Raw genomic sequence first — 26729 nt, 5'->3', positions numbered from 1 at the left:
CGCGCCCGGGGAGTGGCGGCCGCACCCCGGCACGAGCCGCCGCCCTCCGTCACGAAGGTTCCGGCAAGGGCAGGAGCCGTTCCCGTGACCGATACCTGCCGATCCGCTCAGGGGAGCTGGAGTGGGCCGGAGGGGAAAGAGGTGCCTCTGCACCGCCGCTGAGAGGAAGAAGGGATATACAAAGGGAAACAAGGGCCTCTGAACGGATTCCCTTACACAAAGTGGGGATTAAAAAACACAGGGAAAGAAATTTAGGAACGGGATGGAATTAGAGTACAAAACAAATTAGTATCACCTCACTAATCTTTAACTGAATTCTTTACTGAGGGTTTAACACAACCATCTGATAAACAATTTTCACTCTCTGTACCCAGTTTCTAGGCGGAGTTTACGGTTCCATGGGACCCAAGGACCTCCTGTGCTAAAATCCCTGAAGCACAGAGACAGCAAGATAATGCTCTACTGAGCCATCTCGGGATACGCTGTCCCTGTCACTGCACACAGTCTCAGATCAATGCTTTATCCAAACTGCTGACCCCGTCCATACCACTTCTGGGGTACAGAGGAGCTGGGGACACGGCTGGAATGGCACCAGGCCTGGGTGGCCACACGCATTATGTACACAAACTCCAGAATGTTAAGTTAAAACAATGTAGGCTCACGTCTTCTTTGTACCTCTGACAGCTCTGGTTGGATACTAAGAGATAATGCCTTAAATTATATCCTTCATCAAGGCATTTTGAATCCATAATTGTCTAGGAGTATTTTATAACTAATCTGAAAATACTGTGGAAATAAAACCCAGTATCTTGTGTTCTCAGAAAACTATTAAATCCAATTTTTATTCACACTTAAAACAACAACAAAAAAGATTTACATGCTCTGTAAATCTACAAGGATGCAAAGAATCATAGCTGAACATAGCACTGGTTTAACATTTTATTGAACTGGTGTGCTTTATGTGCTGTTTTTAGTGAATCAGTGAAAAAAAATTGTACCTTATGTCTTTATTTATTTATTCAACCTATAATCAAATTGCACTGTAGCAATTTCATTCAGTCCTTTAAGTCAGGAAACTGATTTCATAATTAACTTTTCTGCAATAAACTATTTTACACCAAAGTAAGTACATACACAAAATATAATGTGAAAGTGGATTGACATTAACACTGAATGCAGTGCCATATAAAGACAGTTCTAAAGCAGTCTGCTTAGGTATTGTAAGTGATGCATGTTAGTATATCCAGCACTAATACAGCTCTGCAGGTTTTGGTATAAATATCTTTATATAGCATTGCAATGCACTGTGCAAACATATTCCACAAGAAAAATGTATTTCCTGACAGCAAAACCAGCTGTGACAAATAGGTCAGTAAAAAAACCCCCATGCCATTAAAAGCTTCATTCTTCAAACATGACCTTTGATCCTTCTTCTTTCACAAATCTTGCACTTCCTCATGTCCAAGTCTTTAGAAAGAAATATGCCTAGCAAGTATCAATGTATATTGAACTCCACTCAAAATAGCATTGCCAAATTTGCCCACAAATATTTCAAACCTGTTGATCCCAGAGCAGTAATGACACACAGACACAGAGTTGTCAATCACTTTAGAAGTTTTGGCACAGTGAGAGTAGGAACTGTAATTTCTTTAAATATTGGCACATAGTTTGGATTCGGTTGGCTTGGACCTTGATCCAAAGTTTCAATGATAGTCTGCTTCATATCTCTGCTGGCATCGCCTCTCACTGTCAGCAAAGCTGCAATGTGGTCATCCCTGCCAAAGGAAAAGGGTAAAACTGGCATTAGGAGGCTTTGCACAAGAAAGATTTTGACAAAACCAGCACTTAATTGGCAATCCTTTCACTTAGTTTCAGCAGGTCAGATCTCTACTCACTCAGAACTGGTTTTTCCTCCTCAATATAAAGCACTGTTTTGGCTGCTTTTAGGACTCTAAAACCTATTTTATCCTCCCAACACACAGAACTGAAGTATTTTAATTACTCCTCTGCAGTACTCAAGTAGTTGTTACCCCCAGTCCAGCTCACACACATTAACATTATTTTCCACAGGAAAGTGGTTACATTCTAAAATATGAAAAATATCAACACATTTTCACACCGTTTTAAATTTCAAAATTTCCCAAAACCCAAGGAAATTACGATGTTATCTATATATACACATCAAATCTGAAGGCAAAGAGAAATACCTGATATCTGGGTATTTACTGACTAAAGTTGAAACTTCCAGATAGAGCAGTGAAGGATCAGTCAGCTTGATAACCTCTGCAATGGCTTCAATGATGTCACAGAGTCCTTCAGTGTCCTCTCCAGAGCCCTGCAAAAGGAAACAAAAACCATGAAAAATGCCCCTAACCAATAGCAATACCCCTCAAATCTACAAATAATCCTTTAATTAATATCTTGTGAGACAATGCCCTTGCATTTCCCAAAAGGCTGAATTTTCAGACATTAAAAAAGGTAAAATATTTGTGAATTGTCACCATAATCCTTTTCTCTCCATATTCTCCATTCAGAGACCTACTTTGAGAATATTGGTGAAGGAAGTAATGTCCTACAAAAATATGTTTTATTTATCCACATGGTGATACATTCTTGTCCTCAACTTTGGGTAATTATGAGCATAAACATTACTAATAAGTGACATGAAAGCCAGATCTCCTCTGAAACATTTCTTCAAAATGGCCCTCTGTTAGATTCCTTCAAGCCATCTGGCCACCAAAGCAGCTTTCAGCAACTGATTGATTGAACTGTGTCTATTTAAACTCTGGACTATTTTAGTAGCAAAGTCACTTTGTCAAAGTCCTCTGGTTCTGCCAATCAAGTATGGTTTGTTTCCTTTATTCCAAGATCTCTTCCATCAACTTCCCCATTTTTTCAGGCTTTATCTTTCTGTGCATTCTTTTTTGCATTTTGTAATCTCTTGGCCCTAGGAGCTTTCTGTTCCTTATACAGTTAAAACTTCTAGGCCTGTCTTGTTCATTGATTTTCAAATACCTTTTTTAGCCTGTCTTTTCTATTTCTACTGGACTTTAAATGGAGTCAGCATACTTGTCTTATTGATTCAAATGAACACACTGCATGCTCCTTAGGTAATAAGTAATGGCATGTGTTTGATGCCAGATCAGCCTTTCTTCTGTCCAGGAAAAGCAAAGACAGCTTTTTTATTTTATTTTTTTTTTAACTGCTTTTTTCTTTCACTTACTACTACGAATTCAGGGTACCTATCTTTCTTTCTTGAGGCCATTCAAATATTCAGCTGCAGAGAGCTGTATAAACACAAAGCAGAAGAAACTGGTGCTCAGGAATTTTAGCAGCTAGCCTGTCTGTTCAGAAACTCCGTCTGTGCCCTCAGCTGGCATCTTTGATATTCCCAAGTCACTCAACATCTTGGAGACATGGAGTTTTATCTCTAGCCATTTTCCCCAAGCAATAAACATGTATGGTTATTGTAAATTACCAGGTTAACAACACTACCCAAAGCAAATACTTACAGCTGCAAGCTTCTTAAACAAAAATCTGAACTGCTCTGCTTCTTTTATCATTCTTTCTGCACCCTCTTTTCTCTCTTCTGCATTCTTGAAAGATATACGTTTTAGCATGATTGCTCTGATGTATTCCACAACTACTCGCCGATGGGCCTCAAGAGTCATTGTCTGAAAGAAATGGAAAAGGTGGGGGATTATGCCAGTGATACCTGCAGATGTAGCCATTATTTTTAGGCTTTGAATAGTGTGTATTTGTACTTAAATACCAGTATACAATTTTTGCTAATACAGATTGAGTGGTTTTAGATTTTCACAGTGCTAGCAGAAATGAAAATCTCTCCTTCCTTAATGATGAGCCAATCACAAGATACAACAAATCCAAGATATCTTTAATAACTTCCCTGAGATTTTGAGGAGCAAAAAGAACAATCACTTTCTCAGATCTTCCTTGACTGATTTGCTGATCTGCACTCGTCTTTTTATGGGAAATATCTACTGCTACATCTGGTAATGAAGCATCTGGTATTGGTACAAAAGTAATGCTGAGGTTTAGAAATAAAGAACAGAGGTAAAACTCCAAAACCTTCACATGTTTATTTTTCAACAGGAATGTAAGCAAGAGTCCTTAAATCCCGCAAGTCCTCAGGTGTATTTTCTTGCCCTTAAGCATGGTGGCAATGTTATTTACAATTAAGGAAAAGCTTGTGTAACAGGTAGTCACAAATTTTTTATCATGTTTTATTAGTAGTATGATCGAACTTAGTTTCAAGTTGTTCTTGAAACATGCTCTTCAGTCAAAATGTGAAAAAAGGTTTCAGGAAAGAGAGAAAAGGGGGAAAAAATAAAAAAGGGAGAAACCGGCAGATTGCAAACTACTGGAAGTCACAACCCTCATCCAGAACATGGAAAATACCATTTCACACTCTGCTTTTAAGAGTCTGCAGAAATACCAGAGTTAGGTGGTTGCTCAGGGACAGCTTTTCTTGTGTTGCTGGAATTGATGCCAATTACACAAAGAAAAATGAACGTCACAGAACAGGCAGTGGGGGGCTGACATGTATGGCCCATCCTGCTGGAAAGGAATTGAGGAACAGCTCTACTACAGCTAAGAACACTCCACAAGAGCCAACAGTGCTATGGTAGAGCATTCAATTTACACATGAGGAAAACAGCGAAGCAGAATGCCTTAGATTCAGATTTCCTCTGTTTCAGAACTGTGTCCTTCCCATTGGTATACAGTCTTCTTGGAGGTAGCTTTTAAAAACTGTACTTTCAAAAGAGGGTTATCCAAGAATATTTTAAAACCTGAAAAAATCCCATCACAAATCAGGGAAACAAAAGCATGGTCCAGCGTCTGCTTGGCATCTTTTATGAGAAATGTTTTTGTGCTGGGAGAGAGTGGAAAAGCAGATATGTTGATTGCTGAAGAATGAGCTTGTAAGCTTCTTCCCCACAAGGTGGCAATAAATGCTACACAATAAATGTACAATACGTGATTGCAGAGATTGGTATTAACACCTCAAAACTCATGCCAAGCACTCATACCTCACAGTAACAAACTAAATCTGGAAAAGAAAGCTGTTCCATGGATAGGAACTGGCCTAATTTATTTTGTGCACTTTTTCTGGACTGAAAATACATATACTTACATAATAAGGCCTCTAAGATCTGCAAATACTGAAGGCTAAGAGGTCATCAGAGAAACCCGGAGCAGTTCCCTTTATCACTTTGAGAATTAAGGTAAGAAAGAATAAGTGTATGATTTGGAGACTATCTTTTAAGCCCTTCTAAGAGCTTCTTCAAAGACCTCACCTAAATACTGATCTCGTTAGATTCCATTAAGTTCTTAAGTGTTTGACAATCATTTAATGCTGTCTTATTACATGAACCCGCCTTTAATCTTCCACATTGTTGTACTTGTTTCTATCAATAGAGAAATCCAGATATCCTTTGACAGACCAGAGGGTGAAAAAAATCTAACCTAGCACACTGACTGCTGTAAGAGCACTTTAAACATAGCTACACATTTGTTTACCCTTATGGCACCAAATTCACTATGCCTCATTGTATCTATTAAAACTAGGAACTACTTGATGTGCATTTATAAAAAAAAAATGTAATGTCAGACCAGCAAAATTAGTTTTAGAAGAGCTAATTTTATCTGACTACAAACTTCTAAGGAGAGGTAGAAAAGTACAAACTGGTAAAAATATCTAGTAATATGCCAAGAAGTTTCCTGAACTAAATACTGCAACTTAGATCTGTCTTTGACAATATTATATGCCTGTGAACAAAAAAAAACCCAGTAGATTCAGACTTCTGTAGTATGATGGTAAATATTTTTTTCCTTTCCAGTAATGAATCAATTCAAATTTCTGCATTTCAGTTCTGAATTCCTTATGGTGCTCAGAAATTCCAAATCAACATGATGCACAGAGTACATTAGCAAAATATCACAGAGTGTTTTGCACCTACCTTTTTGTAAGGCTTTTTAATTTTTGCAAAGTCGTTGAAATAATCCTCTACAGTGACACAGATAGTCCCCACTGCATTAGACCCCATCAGCCACTTTTTTGTCATCAGCTCATTCAGATGTGGCTGAGAAGGTAACAAACAAGAGAACAGATCAGGTTTTTGACAGTTTCATCAGATCAGTGCAGTTACTGAAAAATGGGTGACAATTTTAAGTGTCAATTTCTAAACTATGCTTCTCCCACATCCTTCCTCATGTGAGCCACTCAATGTAATTATATTTGTTCAAAATTTTATTGCAGATCTAACAAATCCCAGAGCACCTCTCTTCACCATTTACCACTGTTTCTCTAACTGCCCTGTTTCCCTCCACACTACACCCAATTTCTTTGTAATAGTAATTTTTCCCCTGAGGGATTCTGCACAAGAAGCTAGATTTCCTAAACATGGAAATCTACCAGACAGAAAGGGCCCACTATTAGAATCAATTAAATATATTAATTACAGGTAAACTGTACCTGCAATGACAACTTAATACCAGCAGCAGTTTCACAAACAATTCTGACAACTCAACAACATAAGACTAAGTACATCTGCTAGAAAATATTCATTGTATATAAAGTACCTGTCTTAAATCATCCCATGAAACCTAATTCAGCAACCTTCCAGTCTCCCACATGCAAACTACACCAGTGAAGAACAATACTAATGTTTACTGACACTTTCCTAGCCCATATATAAAAACCACGTTTTATATATTAGCAGTCAAAAGGCTCCACAACTACTTCATTCTGATTTTTTTTCTTTCTAAGTAATACTTCTGTGTTTTTTGAGGAAAAAAGTTCCAACCTCTAAATCCATGAAGACTTCATCTAGCAGGCTAGAGCAGCCTTCTTTAGCAATGATGTCTAAAGTTGCATCCATGTTTGCATGACTGATTGACAATGTGTCTTCCATGTCACTTTTCAAGTATTTTCTCTTCAGACTGATGATAGACTCTCTGTGACCAAAAAAAAAAGGGGCTTTTCATCATCCACGAGATGCACAATTGCACAACTATTAAATTTTTGGAGTACAAACACAGAAGAAGCCTCAGCAGGCAGTTATTTTTGCAAGGGGAAACAATGCCTGCTGCTTTCTTTGTAAGCCATAATTTACTCTTCAGCATGATTTTGGAGTGGTCAGTGTAGACTATTTGTGTGTAGGCAGCAAATTGCTGATGATGTGTAGACGTGTGAATGGCAGCAGTTACGGATTAATAGAAAGTTGGATTGTTCATCCCTGAAACACGAGCCAAGTTCTGATACTCTTCACAGAAAGTCTCCCTTTACTTTTCTCCAGTTCAGTTCACCTTGATCACACTGCTTGAAGGTGATCTGTGAGAGACCCAATGTAAGAGAAGAAGTCCAGACCCAGAAAAACTAATTGAAATGACCTTTTCAAATTCTGGAAGCTGAAGATTAATTTTCCTTTGGCAATGAAATTCTTGAAATAACAAGTAATTTTTCAGTGGTGAGGAGCAATGGCTTTGCTAGCCAAAGGTGAAAGCAATCACAATACCTGCCTCTTAAAACAGTGCCTTTAAACCTGTTGCCTTTGTTTAGTCAGCTAAACTATCTTAACTGAAACCCTCTTTGTATACAGAAGAGAAGTTTCTGGGAAGAGGTAGTAGTACAACTGAAATATCAATAGCTATTTTTCTCACAATAATGCAAAAACATGCACACTTACTTGAAGGTTTGACAGTTGTTGATGACTGCAATCATGTACTGAACATAGCACTGAGGATACTGACGATTTTTAAGATGATCTTCTTTATATAGTTGTGCTTCATCTTTGTACCTGTAACACATACAAGGAATGGCTATAAACACACAAATTTTAAGAAACAAATCTGTAAGAACTCAAATACACCCATAGGACCAAATGCTCCATAAGGGTCTGTAAGGTATTTAGAAGTATTTTATAAAGAGTGTGTTTCTCATGTAATGTTTAGTCTTTCTGTTCTGGGCAGAATTCAGCCAAGGAGGTGTTTTCACGCTTCCTTTTGAGAAAAAGTTATAGAACTTGAGATACAAAAGAAAGTGGAACTGACTCAAAAAATTAAGAGCATTTTGTAGACAGAAACTGAAAGTGCCACTCACCAGCACAGAGGAACTTCTGCAGTGAAATTGGGGAAGGAAAAAAAAGGAAGAAAAGGACGGGGGAAAAAAAGCTTGGTTGGTATGAATGTGATAGGAAAAAAAACAAAGCAATAAAGAAACATCCAAACAAAAGCCCAAACACTGGAACTGTAGGAACAAAGAGAGACTGAGGTAGGATAAAGCATTTGCATTTTAAACATTATGTTACCTGGTTAGAAATGAATTCATTTGCTGAAGACATAGAATGAGTACCTTTGTTTTCAATTCTTCATTTATCTGAGCAGCCACCTGAAGATTCTGCTCAAACATCTAAGACAAAAATAGTTTAATTATAAAGAGAGGCCTTTATCAGTGGTAACACAAAGACAGAACTCCTATCTTGGAGTCTTGGAGACCCTCATTAACACCAGCTCTACATATGCTTTTTTTGTTGGCTTTGTTAGGTTTTTTTTTCAGACAAGCCCAACGACTAAACCAAAAGCTACTATTTCCTTAAGTGTGACATAGTACTGACAACCATTAATGCATGCTGCAGTGTTCTCCTGATACTGAAAACAGTTGCATTTTTCCTTCAGCAAAACAGTACTTAATCGCTTTAATTCAGTAGATCTTTGGCTTTACAGTGTACTAAAGTTCTAGGGTCAGCTCCTGCAGTTATTAATGAATAACCCTACAACTCAATTCCTTTGCTTCTTCCATATATGAAAGTAGTGAGCTCACATAAGTGAAATAAAGGATCCTCTAAACTTCAGAAACACAAGCAAGTACAAGATCTAGGTGACTTATGTTTCAGAGAGGGGAAACTAGAAAGGAAGAATACAAAGTCAGGTGCAAATATGAGCTATTTCTATGCTAAGATGATTTTGAAAATTTCACTGCTACATGCATCTTAGCACTGCAGTCCTTCCCAGCACATCACTAGAGCCAATAATCAGCCACCAGTTTCTTTGACATCACACATTTCTGAAAATGATTAGATGAAGTAAACCTTGGCACAAATACAAATGTGAAAGAATGTAGCAAAAATCCTGATATAAGGTAGAAAAAAACAAAGTGGGAAACAAATGCAGGAAGAAGAGATAATCTATTTTTCATTGAAGGTACCTAACACAATATTTGTAAAGAAAAATTGGAAAGTGAGCATAATAAGCTGACATTTTTTTGGTTGATAAAGATCACTTTCAAAACTTCCCACTACCAACAACAGGGTGGTGCAGGTTTGGGCATTTCTGTGGCCTTTAAAAAATATCTTAGAAACAGCCTTATCTTTTCTGGTTTTAATTTGGACAGGCATTCATGTCAGCTGAAGTAGTATTCAAAACAGCAATAGTTTCAGCATTCAATTGAAGTTTTTATTCTAGTATTAATGTGTTTGTAAAATGAATAATTTATAGTAACAAATACATGCCTGACTACCTCAGCACCATATTAACAAACATGCCTAATTCAGCACTGTATTAACAAAAAACTGTTCTATTAAGTCACAAACATCTCATCTGGTAGGCTTATACTACAGCTTTACATCAAGAGACCTAAGTAAAAGCAGCTCACTAAATATAGATATCAACTAAACAGGCTGGGAAAAATATGTTTCTAATCTACACATATAAAAGAACTAAGTCCTTAAACATTAAAATAAAAAAGATAGATACAAGCCTTCAAAGAAACAACCCCTCCAGCTAAAAGTTCTACAGGGAAAAATCCACTATACTTCAAAAGACATAGAAACAATTATAATGTAGGAAGTTTGGCTTCCCTCTCCATTCCCCAAATCCATGTATTATTTCTGGAGATTTTCTGGAACAACCAAGTTGTCTTATACCTGAAAAACAATAGCTGGGAGTGTAGTCTGATAGTACCCATCTTGATCTGCTTCTGGTTCAGTTTCTTTTATCCAGTCTTTTTTATCTGTCTCCAGTGCTTTTCGCAGCCAGCCAATGATGTTAGACTTCGTTATATAAAGCAACCAAGAGAAAGAAAATATTTAATTTAACACCACAAAACCGTTTACGACAGTATCTAGAGTAGCAGTCATTTCCATAATCAAGAGTGGCATAGTAACAGATAATGCTGACCACTCTTGCCATTCCTACAGGAATAGAGGTAACAGACAAATTAAAATTTGCATTGACAAAAACAAAGGTTAGTACTGGAACACAAGAGGTGTAGTTTGAAGCTTAGGCACATTTTGGAAGGAAAGTGTTCCTAACACAAAGGGCAGGTCAGTTTGTCAGAATCAACATGTTTACTAATTTTGGATGAACTTTTTAAGGCTCAGGCTTTAGGTTTCAAACTGCATTTTCCACAGCTAAAAATACTAGGGTAATACTTAATGTAGGAAAAATAGCACTATATATCTGCCTGTACTTCCTTTTATACCTAGGTTTTAGGAAGATGGTGTTCATTACTGCTGGGGACAAAACCCCAGGATTAGATTAAGTGGGGTGTGTTCCTTAGAACGCAAGTGCTGCAGAGCACAATGATAGATACAATGGCTGGCTCTCCTCCCATCTGCCCAGCACTATGTACTGCACACAGACATTAAGAACAACTGGGTTTAGAAGAAGATTAAGCCAGTTTTCTGTGTGACACATACCCCAGACCTATTCACAAGAGTAAATACCAGCATGTTTGCTAAATATATAATTGGATTCCTTGATTTCCACCTCTTTTCTGCTTTGTTCACATTTGCTTAAAACCTGCAGTAATATAAATGTTCTTACCTCTTTCCAACATGTTACAGTATATCACTGTGCCAGACCATGCAAAATTATACATCACCAGTAGGCACAAACAGAAAGGTCATTAGAAGTCCATATAGCACCCTCTTCAATTGTATGAAATGATACTCTACCTTTCTTCCTCATAAGCATGGAATTGCTCCAATGAGATATGACTTGCATGACTTAATCTTTTAAACCAGCAGCCCAGGGACTTTTTTCACCCTAAGATCAGCATTTATAAGGACTTTTTTTCAAGCTTAGGTGATTGGAAAAATAATTTGCTAAAAATTAAATATATAATTTAAAAATTATATATTAAAATTAAATTAAAATATATTAGCATTTTATTTTTCACAACATTTTTGTTGATGTAAACATCAGTATTCAAATTGATAGTCCAAATAACTTGTACTTAGCCATACAGAACTAGTTACGTTGTATTTAAAAACACTTTTAAGCACTATCAAAAGAAATAAGGTAGAAGTGAAACAAATAGCCAGTTTCAGTACTTTCCCCATTAAATGAAAGATACAGCCCAAAATTAAAACCAGCAAAAAGAAATCCACTCTGTTTAACAAAGTAGCAACTTTGCTTTATTTATATTCTATAAATAAAACAAAGCAACATTCTATATATAATATTTTTCAGAAGATAAGGAAAAAATATTCTAAAAAACCAATATAGGTATGTTTTTTCATGCTAGGTGAATTCATTAAAATTAATTCAAAGGCATTTCCTGAGTCAAGGCAAAAGTAGCTTGAGAAAACAAACCCATGTGCTTTTTGTCCTAAAGGTAAGTGCAGAAAAACAAAGTTGCATAAAAATCCTAATAAAACTAATGGGAAGCAGAGCCTCTTCTGATAACTTCCTTGAGTCATGACAAGATTGGTTCATATTTGTGTGATGAGTATAAAGTCCAAGTAGTTGCTGTTGCTGAAGCAACAATGTTTTAGTAGCTGACATATCCAAAGGAGCACAAAAATTTCCCTCCTCTGCTTGGCAGAGCTCCTAAAGTTAGGAGGAGTAGGAATTAATTGAAAAATTTAAGAACAGCAAGTCCAGAGTTACAACTACCCAAATATCCACTCTTGGTGACAATTAGTGGATCTGACAATCACATAATGCTTGCTTTGCCATGACGTTGACCAGTTTCTAGTGACTCTTAGGATAACAAAGAAGCAGTGCCTTTTTATTTAAGATACACTTGAAATGGCATTCACAAAAGGAAATCATGTTCATGCAGTTAACAGGCATGAAAGGAAAAAGGCTGTTAAAAGAATCAAACTTGCAAACATGAACATCCTGATTACCTTGAAAAGATCACATCTGTATCAAATGTTGATGTAGTTACTATGGGGACCAAACAGCCCATAGTGTTTTTTTAAGTGCTAACTTACTAGCACCATGGATTTAGGCATATAAAGACTAGTATTCCTTCCTTTCTAATAAATTATTATTAATAGTCTGTAAGGCAAAACTACTCCTTGAAATGTCATGATTTAAATATATAAAATCATCTGATTATGACTTTACAGAGAAACACATAGGATATGAAAATTTTTATAAAAGTCATGGTGTTGGATTCATTTTTGTTGCAGTTTTCTTTGAAGGAGGAGCAGCACTGAGGTACTAATTCAGCTATAAACTCATCTGAGTGTGCCTTTGCACTGTTATTACTCACAGTGAGTGTTGACATATACTTGCTGAGAAGCTGGTCTACCACATTTTGTGAAATCAGAACATCCAGAGAATTTACATCCACTTCAGGAGACAGTTCTGAATTTCCCATCATCTCTGCACTGAATTTAAAAAAAAAAAAAAAAAAAAAAAAAAAAAAAAANCCTTTGCACTGTTATTACTCACAGTGAGTGTTGACATATACTTGCTGAGAAGCTGGTCTACCACATTTTGTGAAATCAGAACATCCAGAGAATTTTCTCTAAAATGGTCAGCTACCACAGATTGGTCCAGAAGAAAACATCACACCTAAAAAAAAAAAAAAAAAAAAAAAAAAAGAAAAGAACAAAACATTGCAGATTTATAAAAAAAAATACATAAAAAGTTAAAAACTAAAAAATTATGCAACTTCTTCTGTATGTTCACTGTAAAGGGCAGTTTTCCAATACCTACACATTTCAAAAAGTTTTTAATAGCAACTGGAACAATAAATGCATTTACAAGAAATGCGAATGAAATGAAAATGCTATATGAATGAAAGAACAGAATGTAAAAGCTGCAGCCCAGGATATAATAAAAAGTATTACAGACATTTAAATATACGACCTTTCCATGCATTCCTTATTTTTTTGTACAAGAATTAATGATTACCTGAAATGAAATAAAAGTAAACTGGTTCAGCCTGTGGGCTCTTCGTAGGGGACATTTTTATATATCTTTCAAATTTCAGAGGTGATGAATTTATACATTTATACAGACAATTTATACATTTTGAATTTTAGAACAGTAAAGATCAGTGACAAGTATGAATTACTGTCCCCAGATCATCAAAAGAGCTTCTGTTTAGGCACTTGTATCACATCCATGTAAAAATTAAAATATATTAAAAGAAAAGCTACCTATGTTTCCTGTCTTGGTAAAGAATATAGATAATCTAAGAGGAAGAAGCATCTTTCAAGACAAATTAAAGATGCACTTCATACGTACTGCATAAGAGCAATTTCTTGCAAAAGAAAAGTTCTTGTTTTTATAGATTTGAAAGAAATTAGAGCAAAATATTTTAACAAGGATTATATAAAATAAATACTTTACAGTGATATTTTGCATCTATGTAAGTTCATACAGAGAGTGGCTTGTGTAATCAAAAAATCCCCAAAGCTATGCCAAAGCACAACACAGCAAGAACTCTTAATATTTCATGCTCAAAAAAATCAATAAGTCAAACCCACACTCTTCAGAGAGTGCTTTATTAACAGCTGACGGAAATATATTCAATCATAATAACATAAATTGTTTCACATTCCATTTGTAGTGTGCTTTTCAGAAGCAAACCACAAATTCTGTATTTGCAAAGGCTACTATAAAAACAAATGGCAACTTAAATTCCTAAACAAGTGTCCAGTTCTGCAAATTGAAGTTCTTCTCTGGGTACATGCAGGGAGTCAGCACACGTTGGTTCCACTTCCTGGAAAAAATAAATCTCAAAGCACTGAAAAAAACCACTATAGCTACCAACTTAAAATACCAAAATTCTTGTATTTGAAACTATAAAAGCTATTGTGACTGAACATCCTACACTAATAGCATCTTCCTGGCTTGTAAGAAAATAGATTGAAATTATTTTAAGTGGCTCAATCTACGTAGAAACCTGAATTCCATTCTGTTGCTGTTTACAGAAAGAACACAGGTAATAGCAGGACCTGCTCTAGGTTGATTTAGAGGAAATGCGAGAACCTGTTTATGGCACTATGCCATGTTAGACAATATTTCTAGCCTCATTATACATCATCATCCCTGTTCACAAGGCCTCAGAGACATTAACCTTTTCTCAAAGCACATCACCTGATACCCTAAAACAAAGACCAAAAGCTTCTACCTCTGGCTCACAACACAAAAATTCTTCCTATACACAATTTCTTTTTCCCTGATTGTCACAATCAAAGTGCCTAAGGGAAAAGAAGTGACAGACAACCCTCTTCCATGTGGCACAAGACTCCTAACTGCAAAAAGGAGTTTATTATAAAGTTGAAATTTCAAACATAATTGTATTATTTGGAAAGCATTATTTTAGAAAGCTTCTGTTCTGCCTCCAATCCTGCTCTGTCTGGTAAAAAGAGATACTGGCTCCAGAGACTGCATCCAGCTATATGTATAGTATTATACCTTCTGCTCCTTAAAGTGAACATTGTTGACACCGTCCATAGCAATCCTAGTGAACTCCTAGCAGTTTTATCAACACTTGATCAGTATCTTATAAAATGATGCTATGAATATGATCATCAGGATCTTATCTATAAAACTTATAACTTTCCTAAAACACAGATTAGATTCCTGGTCCCAACCCAGCAGAGATTTAATAACAACAGTATGTTTCCAAAACTCTCATTGACATAAACATGAAAGAGAAACCCACCTAGCAGAGTAAACTCCCGCTCAAATATTAAAGGCTATTATTTCACATATAGCACCACTTTATTTCTGAGCTGTGAGCTGAGCATTAGTCTAAAAACAGCTTCCATGTAGACATGCTCTGATAAAGAAATCCCCATGATTCTTTTATACTTCCTGTGTTGCAAAATACTGAAAAAAGTTGTGCATCACCTTAGCAATTCATCACATGGAAAAAAACCTCAATGATTCTTTTCAGTCATTATTCTCTCAGTTGGTTTTGAAGTGTACCTGCAATATGCAAATACAATAGAAAATGATATTTTCCCTCTATTATACACAATTCTTATGATGCCAGGTAGTCCATTCTCCTTCCTAGTTTATAATAAACATACCCATATGGAGAATTGTTTATTGAATTGTTAAAAGATGTCCAGCAACTGTGATTTTATAAGCTCTGCAAATAACCCTGTTGAGAACTTTACTTTCACACTCAGAAACCTGAGCTGATTTCTTCTCCCACTATGCACTACCAGCACACAATGGATAATTCTCATAGAATCACAGAAGATAGTTTGGGTTGGACCTTACAGACCACCTAGTTCCAACCTGTCTTCCACAGGCAAGGATGTCACCCCCTAGACCAGGCTGCTCAGGACCCCATCCAAGCTGGCCTTGAACATTTCCAGGGATGGGGCATCCACAACTTCTCTGGGCAACCTTTTCCAGTAATTATCATCCTATTTATAATATTTTATTGTAATATACAGGCATACAATTCCTGTACTGCCCTCTTGGGCTTTTTTTTTAGAGAAGACAGAAAGTCAAAGCCTTAATTTTTTCCTTCAAGGTACTTCCTCTAATTTCCATCCCACTTGTTATGCAGATACACAGGGAGAAGAGCATTCTCAGATATCCTGTAGTTCACCTAGTCCTCTCACTGTTTCCCCTTCTCCAGCCACCAGGTGTTATGAGCCACATGACTTGCTTTAGCAAGATTTGTTTGCTTTGTAAATAGAGGTAACACTAGCTATGGTCCCTCCCTTTGCCCTTCCAATGATGGAACACACAGATTTACAGCTTTAGCTCTGGATTGTCTAACTCAGTAACAATTTACTCTGCCTTCCGGGAGAAGGTAGAAGGGCAATTTTAAGACCAAGAATTGCCTTACTGGAACATATGCCCCAGGACACAAATGAAAAGCCTGGGAGCAGGGTTTCTGCCAAGCTCATGCATGAGAAGGACTTGCATATCTCTGATTTTCATTCATGTAGAATTATTCTTCTGGCCTTCAAAAGAAGAAAAGGCCAATTAACTCAGCTACTTATTATTAGTGGCTGCATCTCTCTTATACCCTGAATGGGTATCTAAGTGTGCACAAGTGGGTGCTCCAGATTCTTCCTTGCAGGAAAGAAATACCAGGAGCACTTTGCAGTGTAGAGTAAGTCACAGACTTTGCAGTCACTGAGTGCTGGACACAAACCTTAAAGCTGGTTATGAGAACTCTCCAAAACAGTATTCTCTCCTACTTATACGCTTTATGGTCCTATACTCTAAACCCACCAAGTGTCTAAACTTGTCGCATTAGTGATATTGAACAATTGAAGACATCAAAAGTACACACAGCACAGAACCTGGGTCAATGCCAGCTATTCAGAACAGGATTACAGTCATGAGCCACAGAAAGGCTAGCAGCACTTTTTCCCAAACAAATCAGTTGCTCTAGTAACTACATACCAGCCAAAAACTAAACAGTTGTCATTTGATCTGTTTCTACCTGGAAGATGAAAAAAAAGCAACAAACCATCCACAGTGTTTATATTATCCCAACAAACCAGAAAAGTCAAAAGAAATACACGAAAGACTCACAGAAAACAACCTGTAAGCAGAACTTCTTCTAAATAAACAGATCATCACAGTTTTTGAGAGAAAACCTAAAGGAAGTTACCACATTCTTTCCATTTAACAGTAATGAGGCAACTGAAGCAGCCCCACCCCCTCTAGAATAGAACAATAGAAAGTTAATAATCATACAGATCTTCCGGGGCTGTGACCACAACAAACACTTTGTTTCGCTCACGAGCTCTCAGTCTCCCATTATTCCCAATACTTCACCAAACTGGTACACAAATACAAGGTGACTGTAGCTTCATGCAGGTCTTTAACTCCATTAAAATTTTAAGCAACTGAAAATTACATATTATAAAATGCAAGTTTTTTAAGAAGTGATTTCCAGGAAGCAAAACATGTAATGAATAGTAAAGAATTTGCTAGTTTGATATTATCCCTTTTCTATTTTATTTTTTTGTACGTTAATAGCCATGCAGATACTAACACAAACTGTTTGCACGTTTCCTCTCACTCACTGCTAACAGAAAAGATAAGGGGGCCTTACCTAGTATACGTATTCAAAACCCAAGTCAGAAGACTAACGATCTCATTTGCTTCCAGATCCTCTGCAGCAAGTTCTTGCATTCGGGTGGCCAAAGCTTGATGGTACATGTTTAGCAACCTGTTGAAAATGTCATAATGTGGGGGAAAGCATTGGTCCAGCAGGGTCTTGGCCACGAGCAGATCATCAAGGACATATTTGCGGATGATTTCGAGATGCCGCACAAGCCACATTTTGTCAGATTCCCTAGTGTCTGCCTGAGTGCCCTCAATCCGCGTGCTCACAGTTCTCTCCAAAATATTGAACATTTTTTCTTTCCACTTCTTTGGTCTGCCAGGAGGTATGAACCCAGTCTGTTTTTTCCTGTCTAACATGCGCCTGTCTATTTTCTCCTCCCTCTCAATTATCCTCACAACAGAGACAAGCAAGGTTGGATCTCGACGGACTGTAACAAGAGATCTTTGAACCACCATCCAAAGCTGCTTTGCCAATTCCTCAGACAGTTTCTGCATATCCCCAAAGTATGTGTGGATGAGGTTCATGTCATGTGTGTTTTTGCTGTCCATGCGATACTGCTCATACATGAGGTTGTCACGAGAACACTCCAAATCCATCAGTTTCCGGTGAGCCTGCAGAAGTTCCCCCCGCTCAATCAGGTCGTGGGTCTCCCTGACTATCTCTGGAACTGAAAAGAAGAAGGAAAATCTACATAGAGTACAACACTGCTACCAAAATACAAACAATTAATACAAGACAATGAAAGTACTAGGAAAAAAGCTGGAGAACGGCTGTAGGAATTTTTAAATATTTAGAAGAAAATTTATTTTGAAGTATTCAAAAATTGTTAGTAAATATTATGTATCTTTATACATTATTAACTATAATGCTCCATTTTGATCAGTGGCTAAACAAAGATCATAGTGTCAACACAATTTTCTCTCTCCCTCCTGATGCCAAAAAAGAGATACATGAATGCTGGAAAGTCTACCATGAAACAAACTGCAGTGCTGGCCTTAAACATTACATAAAAGACTCTTAACTTGCCTGACTAAAAGTCATTCACTTCGTTGAATCTGAGGCTGAATAAACCAAACAAATGCCAAATTTTAAGTCCTTCCTGAACAGTTTTTGCCTGCTAAAGGCACAAATGAAGGACAGGGATAATTACCTATGCTGCTAAAATATTAAGATTTTTTTTGTCTTTATTATTTTTCAGTATTTGAGGAATCCTACAGAAGCAGATTAGGATCCTGTGAGACAACTGAAAAAATCTCCGAAAAATTTGTCACTGCAAAAAAGACAGCTAGTGATAAAACTGTCAGCCCACAAAAAGTTCTAATGATTGTGTGTAACTGTCTTTCAATCATGATAAAAAACACTTTGTCATAAAATATTTGATCATCTATGAGCAAAACAACTATACTGTTTAACAGCTCCAGAGGGAGATGCTTCATGCTAAAAACCTCTCAGAAAGCCTCAAAGGTTTATTGTCTCAGTTGTATTCATCTGTGTAAAACAAAACAACACACCCAAAACAGCTCCACACTGGAACATGCATAATATTTAATTGCTAGACACTGCATGTAAACACTTCTCTTTTTTTTTCAGTTACACACTGCAACTGATACTATAGAGGTTAGGTACACACAGAGAGTAAATTAATCTACCTGGTATGGCTGGGAAGCAATTTTGCTTTATAGGTACACTTTGTGTACTAGTATCAGAAAATAAAAGGAGAGAAAATACTGTTAAATAAAATCAAATTAGTCTGATACCTATTACAGGGGTAAGATACTTAAAACTATTTATAATTAGAGAAGTCCTGGCAAAGAATTCACCATGATTCAAGATGGAATGCACTGTGAATTCCATCACAGCTACACAAAATGACACAGGTAATCACATTATCTTTACAGTATCCATTTCATTACATTAATCTTATTTCATTTTGCAAACCCTCACAGATATACAGTGGTGCAAAATGTTTTTGCATCTTAAAATAATTTTCTACTATTTGTACCAAACAGGCTCACTGTAGGTATCCAGCTCAGGTGGCAACACACCAGAACTTTACAAATACTTTTTCTGTATTTGTTGCTTCCATATTTCATTCTTTTATACTAAACATATTATCCCAGCTACTGATTGTTTGCAAGAAACTTCTTTGTGAGCTGTGTGTGATGGCCAGACTAGAAGTTCCTACAGAAGATTTTAGTCCTTATTTATATTAAATGGTTACCAGTTACTTCCCTGTATGTGATGTGTAGGTCATTCTTCCTTAATTCTTTGTTACCATTGAAGTTTAAAGATCTCAGCATTACTTGACAACCTTTCAGCTGTTAGTACCATATTAAAGTGTTTTCAGTATATGATGGATTATATAAACAACAGTAGATTACCTGAAAATATATTCTTAAGATTTTCTACAGCAGCTGCCAGTTGACTGTGTTGTACTACAGCATCCTTAACATCCTTGAGGTTTTCTATAGTGTTGATGCTCTGTCTCCAGTCCTTATTGACATCTATCAAAGACTGCTGAATGTCCTTCACATCATTCAATGCATTGTGCAGTTGGCTTAAACCTGTTCGTACTCCATCTAACTGTGACTGTATTGCTGCCTTACAAACAAAAAGATAAAGAAAGAACCCATATTAATCTACATTAGTTTTATATTTTCAACATTTCTCAATATTTAATTTTCATTTCAGTATCCAACATTTTCAGCAGAAAAAAAGAGAAAAGCAAATATTACAATTTACTAGAAGTGTACAAGCCTGTGTGTGCAAAACATTGTGTGTGCTCACACACCATTTTTTTGACGTTCTGAAGCTGTATCTAGTTTTGCAACACCTAGATCAAATTAGTCCACCCACAAACTAACATAGGAGCTTAGAGAGATGGATTGTAAACTTCATAAATCTATATTAAACCAGGATTAAAGGAATAAGACTTCTTTGCATTTCCTTCATAAAATAATTTCAAAGGGGGATATCAAAGAAAGTTGATGTTTCATCAAAATGCTTGGTATGTACAGATTTTCAAAGCATTTTACTAAAGCAATTACAATTTTTTACTCACAACAGAAAATGTTCTAAAAAAGCCCAAATTTAATTCTAAAACATTCTTAAAAAAACCCCAAAAGCTCCCAGAGGCAAAAAACAAACCCCTAAAGCAATTCAGTCAAAACAAACAACAAAACCCCAAATGTAATACAATTTTCACGCTGTGAAACATCAATGACCAGACCAACAATGCAACTACTAGATTATTTTGGCATAAAGACAGGTTATGGATATGGATGTCTTGTGACAAGTGACACTTCAAATAATGACTCTTCAAAGAGGCTGTTAGGCCTCTTGAATGAATGAATATCATTCAGGTGTCCAGACACCGTACAGAAAATGCATTATAGCGCACATCTGAGTAAAAGAAATCAGATCACATCCACAGCACATTTTTTAGATACGTCGTTTTAAAAAGACATGATGAAGGTAAAATCAGGGGAGTGGAAAATTCAACTAGAAATAACAGGCTTCAAAAGACAAGCAAGTCATCAGTGAAAACTCAACTGTGACAACTAGTAAAGAAAATGAGGCACTAATTGTTTTGTTAAGCTCAAAACACATTTTTTGCCAGACTTTTAAGGCCCAAAAGCTTGGACAGTTGTGCAACTTTTTGTCGGATACTAGAAGCCAAAGAGGAAATCCTGGTAACTGCAAACATTTACCGTGTTTTAAATGTACTGGAAAAGTCCCAGAAAATTGTAGTGATTTTTAAACTAAGACTGTCTATGTACTTTCAAATTATAACATGCTGATTTTATTGATAAAAATGTATTTTCCTGGCAAACACAGCACAATTAAGCAGTAGTAAGGCATTTTTATACTGTTTCTATCTATAGAACTGCTGCACTAACACATTTTTCCTCTACAGGAACTGAGATAATTAGGATACTCAAACACAGTCTTCTGCAGCTGACCATAAATTATTTTAAAAATCACATCTCACTAGATGTTCAATACCTCTGCTTTGATAATTTTTTCTGAGGCAGTTCTTCCAAGTATTACATATTCAAATTTTTGCCTACTTATCTTTTGCAGAAATTTGATAGTGTTGAATTGAAACAGTCAGGGATTTCAGTGTCTTTCAGACACAAATGGACAAAGAAAATTCCAAAACCAGACATCCATCTGTGTTCAGTTTGTCTTCAAATAGTCAGCTGGGGCCAGGGGATGGGGTGATGGGGCAGGGAACAAAGCATGTCCCAGCCTATCCCAGCATTGTAGACTTTGCTTAGATCATCACTGTATTAAAGAAATGCAAAAAAACCTAAGCCATCCTGGGAAAAGGGCTCAAAACTTTTCTTCTCACGTCTTTTCAAGTGACAGCTTTTAACATGAAGCCAGAATCCTGGCTTCATGGTCTCCCCATGGCTCAAATCCATGACTGCACAGCAGCTAAGACTCATAAGGTAGAGGATTCATTCACGTTTGTTTTCTGAAACACCCACAACCTAGAAACTTCCCTTTATACAGTGTTTCTTCACAAAGAAGTTCTCCCATTGATTAAGAACACAAACAAAAATGGCTCCCAATGATTATAATTTTACAGGTTCTGGAAGAGATTTCAAGCAGCTCTTCTACATTCTGGACTACAGAACTCAAAAGCACCAGTCTACAATGCTGTCTGGTGCTCTTCCACATATCCTTTCAGAGTTCTGGTACCAAACCCCAAAAATACTGCTTCACAGAGTGCCATTGGTCTCATACACAAAACTGATGTGTTTGATATATTTCAAATCAGTTTTTCCCCTAAGAATTTATGTTACATGGGGAGAAATGCAGTGAGGGATATAAGAAATAAACATAACTAAATATATGTGAGAGGATTTAGAGAGGATATTTAGATTCTCCTGAAAACAACGATGACAAAGATGGCAGCATATCCAGTCAAAAAGAAGCACCTAACATGTTCAGACTGAAAGATTTTCCATGTGTCCATTCACTCAGATGAAGCAAAAATCAATTCAGTCTGAGAAGTCAACAACTCCTCTGCCTGATGATCCTGATTGTCTGTCTCCCCATCTTCCACATCACACAGATACAATTTAAGTCCACAGCAAGAGTACTTCCTACATCCTCTCTGTGCTCCCATCCATTAGAGTAATTCTCATGGGAAAATCAGCACTGCTATCTATCCATTGCATCACTAACCAGCCCCTTTTTCAGGAATGCATCCTGAATGGATTAAGTGGTATTGAACTTCTTTTTGGACAGGTATTTCAGATCACCTACAGATGACTGAACTAACTTAAGGCACACAATAGGGAAAGCAGCTATAAAATGGATTTAGGCATTTACTTACAAAGTTTAGTCACAACTGTCTATAGAACCAGTCAGGCAAATGACTGTGCTCATATATTATAAATAGATCACAGTAACTAAATAGCTGATCTGTTATTAATAGGCTCTATATGCTTCCTGACTTAAATCTGAAAAGCCCAGTCCAAGTCATCAGAAAAATTTCTGTTTCTATGCTACAAAAATCAACATGCAATTTGTTATATATAAATAGCACATTATATATAAATACCAAATTTTTTCACTGTGAAAGAAAACTGATTTTCTTCTACTTCATACACACTCCTACAAAGGAGGGGCCATTAAAGAGCTGTAAGATAAACTAAGTGGAATGTAAGATTAGATACAGTGTATACCAGCCATTTTGACCGGAGAAAATGTTTCCCAAAACACTTTTCTAAGATTCCACTCCATGTGCTTAATACAGTGCTCTAAAATGACCAGTGAAGGTAGAAAACACAGAACAGTAAAGTACAGACGGTAAACACAGGATGACCATACTCCTATTTCAGGCTAAGTCCTGTGTGTGAATGTGCACACACTCACATGTTCACATGCAAAGGAGGAGCAAAATCATGGGGTCACTTCCACAAGAGACACGAATACGATGTATTTTACCTATCTTCCCTAAACCCATGTGAAAGTCAGAGGGGTAACTGACTGATCCTTTTTCAGATGCAATCATCATTGTTTTTTAACAAGTTCAGTATTCAATCACTAAGACAAAGGTTTGTGGCTGACAGACTACACAGCAGGGTAGCTGTCCATGAATAAACTGCAGAAGGTACAGGATCTAAGAATACTTGACATGCTTGAATAAAACATTAGCAAGATGTACAACATTAGTTTGCATTACTTTTAGGACACAGATTTTCTGGTTTGGACACAAAGCAAAAACTGAAGTCCCTGGTTTAAAACTATCCAACTGGCTGAAATACAGATTCAAAAAAAAAAAAACAGAATTAAAAGAAAAGAAAGAAAGTACACTCATGCTACACCACAGACACTCAGGTTTATCCAGCTTTGTACCTTGAGTCGAGCTTCTACTGAAGCCTTCTTACGAGCTTCCCTTCTGCGATACTGTTCCACTTTATCCAGCTGATCAGGACGCTGAAGCATTCCTGCTACTCTCTGAACAGCTGTTGCGACTGCTTCCCTATCCGTTTCCTCCATGGTTGATTAGGACCTCAGAATGCCTTCATTACTTAACAGGACTGAAAAGAAATCAAACATTTTTTAAAAACACACCTTTTTTCATTTGATGGCTATGAGACCTTCCAAAGTTAACAACTGGAGAATTAATTTTGGCAACAAAAGCAGTGAAACTTGGCAGAAGTATCATTAAACTGCATTCTGAAGAGATTCTACTGGCATTCTATAAGAACTTAATTTAAAGGCATTTAACTCAGTCTCATTTGTTTTCCTGAAATGTTTTTGGTTGCTGTTTTTGCTTTTACCTTCCTCTTAGTTTCAATTAAAAACAAAATCAAAACAAAACACCACCAAAAAAATCTACCACCATAAAACCAGCAAATCTTTATTAAGGGAAGAGATTCTGCTTAATCCAAAGGTAGGCTGGCCTATCACAAAGCTAATAAGACAAGCATAGAAAGTCCAAGCAAAAGTCCTAACTCATCCTGAACCACAATTTGGTGGAGTTGAGAGAACCACAGTCTTCCTGCAACCAAATTTGCTACCAAAATTGGGAAGAAACATAGCAGTGAAAGCTCCAAACCCAGAGACTTAAATAGAGAGCACCTCCATTTAGGCTTCTGATGAATCATTTTTTTATTTCCTACTCTTGTTTTCAGCTCTTCTCACAGTATCAGTCCAGTCCATGAAGGATGTAGGGAAAAATTATTCACGTATTTCATCTCAGACTCCCACAGAATTTCTAGTGAAGCCAAGACATGCAGGCAAACAAGTATGGGGAAAAGGTAACATCTGCTGTCCATCAAGGCAGACCTGTTCTCTCAAACTTCATTAACTACTAATACAAAATAGGGAGGATCCCATCACCAGAGATGCAATACCATGGTGTCCACAGACCTCTGAGGAATGTATCTGGAGCTTCTCGTAGCTTCTAAATTATTTCTAATATTTTAGGTCTTTAGTCTTGCAACCAAACAGAACATTTTAGGTTCTGCTGCCACAGCTAGAGATTATACTCTCTCATACTCATACTATTCCTTGAAATTAGGTATCTATATTCAGAGCAGTCTACATTCATAAATCCAGCATATCACTTAATTTCAGCAGAACAGCGATCTAAAGAACTATGCCAAGTTCACAGCACTGAAAGAGCAAAAGCAAGAAAACTCGTGGGACAAGAGAAAATTTAATAAATAAAGGAAATACCCCCCCAACCGAAAAACCCTAAGAAACAGCCATAGCAAAGAAAATTGCTCACCACCCCTCACAGACAAACACTCCAGCCAACCTCTGAATAATCACTACCCTGGAAACAAACCCCCTATATTTTATTGCTAAGTATGATATATACTAGAGAATTTCCCTTTGGCCAGTTTGGGTCAGAGATCTCCACCGTGCCCTCTTAATCTCTGCCCACCTCCAGCCTAGTTAAGGAGAGTGGAGGGCAGATTAGGAAAAAGAGAAAGCCTTCACACTGTACAAACTCCCTGCAGCCATAGCCAAACACGGCCCTGTGAGCAGCACTCTTTTTGCCACAAACCCAAAACACAGACTGTACAGACTATTATAAAGTAAGTTAATTACATCCCAGCCAGATTCTGTAGTGCATAAGCGAAATTCCTAATTTTAGAACTTCTTATGGCTAAAAAATATTCCTGGCAAGGTTTGCCAGTGAGCCATTCTGTAAGAACCTAAGTCTATGTCTCAAGTTCCATCTCTCTAGTACCTTCAAGAATTACATGCATAAGTATGAACTTATTCCAGAGTTATTTCTATGATGTAAACTCCTTTACTTCTTTACTACTGGCCTGGTTAACTCAAACCATGTTTGATTTCTTACTCTTCATCTAAACATACAACATCTATTTCTATCACTTGTGTTTTAGAATGAATACTCCAGTTTTGTTTGGCTCAATCAATTTCCAAGTTGTAAGGGCTCTACCTAAAATTAAAAAAAAAAAAAAGACACTTTTAAATACGAGTTTACTACAGAAAGGATATTCAGCAGAGGAGCTTTATCCTCAATTACTGCCCTTATTAAAACCTGTGAACACATCCCGCAGAATTACAACACCTTTAGCTCACACAGCCACTACCCAAGCACATCAAGCAGACCTCATCAGCAGAATCAGAAGCCAGCACACCGTAACTAACACGTCGAGGCAGACAGGCTCTTGTAGAACCACCCAAAAGGAACAGTAAACTTTAGGAAGCCATGTAAACTTCTTACAGATCCTGTGAACCAAAACTACATACATCTCAGCGCAAAACAGAGGCAGAAGTGAACAAAACGACGTCCCTAGACGGCTCAGGAAGGGTCCAGCTACAATCGCACCCTTATCCTCGGGACTAACGCTCCAGAGGCGAGCCATCGCGGGCGACAGGCTCCCAGGGGAGGCCCCTGCCCCTCTGCAGAGGAGCTCCTGGGCCACAGGAACGCAGCGAGCGCTCCCAACAGAACTCGGGGGAAGCAGCGGCGGCAGCCCCGGCCAGCAGCCCCAGACTCGCCCGGCTCCTCCCTAGCAGAGGTGGTTCAGCTCGAATCATTCGCACCGACGCAGGTGCCCGTCCGTGCCGGGCAAAGGCCGGAGCCCTGCTCGCGGGCACGCTGAGCTCCTTCGCCCTCCGCCGCGGCCCCGGGTCAGGACGAGCCCTCTGCACCCTCTTCGGCCCCGCCATCCCGAGAGCTCCCCGGATCGCCCCGGCCCATCCCGCCCCCCACCCCCTCCGCTTCCCACTGCCAGACCGGGGCACGACAGCCCGCGACAGGGGCCGGCGCGGCGGCGCTCACCGGCGGGGACAGGGCGGGGAGCGGCGGCAAGCGCAGCCGCCACTTACCGGGGCCGCGGCCGCCCCTGCTCGGGAAGGCGCTGACAGCCCCCGGTGCGCCGGCGCACGCCCGGCCGCGCACGCG

General features: G+C 37.8%; 1 protein-coding gene across 4 annotated transcripts; it reads right to left on the bottom strand.

Moving 5' to 3' along the window:
- Nucleotides 1-809: 809 nt before the first annotated feature.
- On the bottom strand, nt 810-26729 carry EXOC3 (exocyst complex component 3). Of its 4 annotated transcripts, none has more exons than XM_015619473.2 (13): nt 26654-26729; nt 23693-23877; nt 19702-19921; nt 17306-17987; nt 12527-12644; nt 9945-10070; nt 8331-8431; nt 7710-7820; nt 6828-6978; nt 5982-6104; nt 3513-3674; nt 2208-2335; nt 810-1775 (listed from the first exon to the last, which is right to left on the bottom strand). In XM_015619473.2, exons 2-13 carry the CDS (start codon nt 23834-23836, stop codon nt 1604-1606), a joined length of 2238 nt encoding a protein of 745 aa, XP_015474959.1. In that variant the 5' UTR covers nt 23837-23877; nt 26654-26729; the 3' UTR covers nt 810-1603. The 4 variants fall into 4 exon arrangements, with proteins under 4 accessions (XP_015474959.1, XP_015474957.1, XP_015474958.1 ...); XM_015619471.3 differs by having other exon boundaries at nt 26607-26714; XM_015619472.2 differs by lacking the exon at nt 26654-26729 and adding an exon at nt 25542-25752.

Source organism: Parus major, chromosome 2 (assembly GCF_001522545.3).
Source record: "Parus major isolate Abel chromosome 2, Parus_major1.1, whole genome shotgun sequence".
Lineage (NCBI taxonomy): Eukaryota > Metazoa > Chordata > Aves > Passeriformes > Paridae > Parus > Parus major.
This window is presented reverse-complemented; position numbering and strand designations above follow the sequence as displayed.

Coding starts and splice junctions, on each gene's coding strand:
- EXOC3 (XM_015619473.2), bottom strand. CDS start 23,836: ATGGAGGAAACGGATAGGGAAGCAGTCGCAACAGCTGTTCAGAGAGTA. Junction 19,922..23,692: donor CAGTAGAAGCTCGACTCAAG/GTACAAAGCTGG, acceptor TTTGTTTGTAAG/GCAGCAATACAGTCACAGTT. Junction 17,988..19,701: donor TCTTAAGAATATATTTTCAG/GTAATCTACTGT, acceptor TCTTCTTTTCAG/TTCCAGAGATAGTCAGGGAG.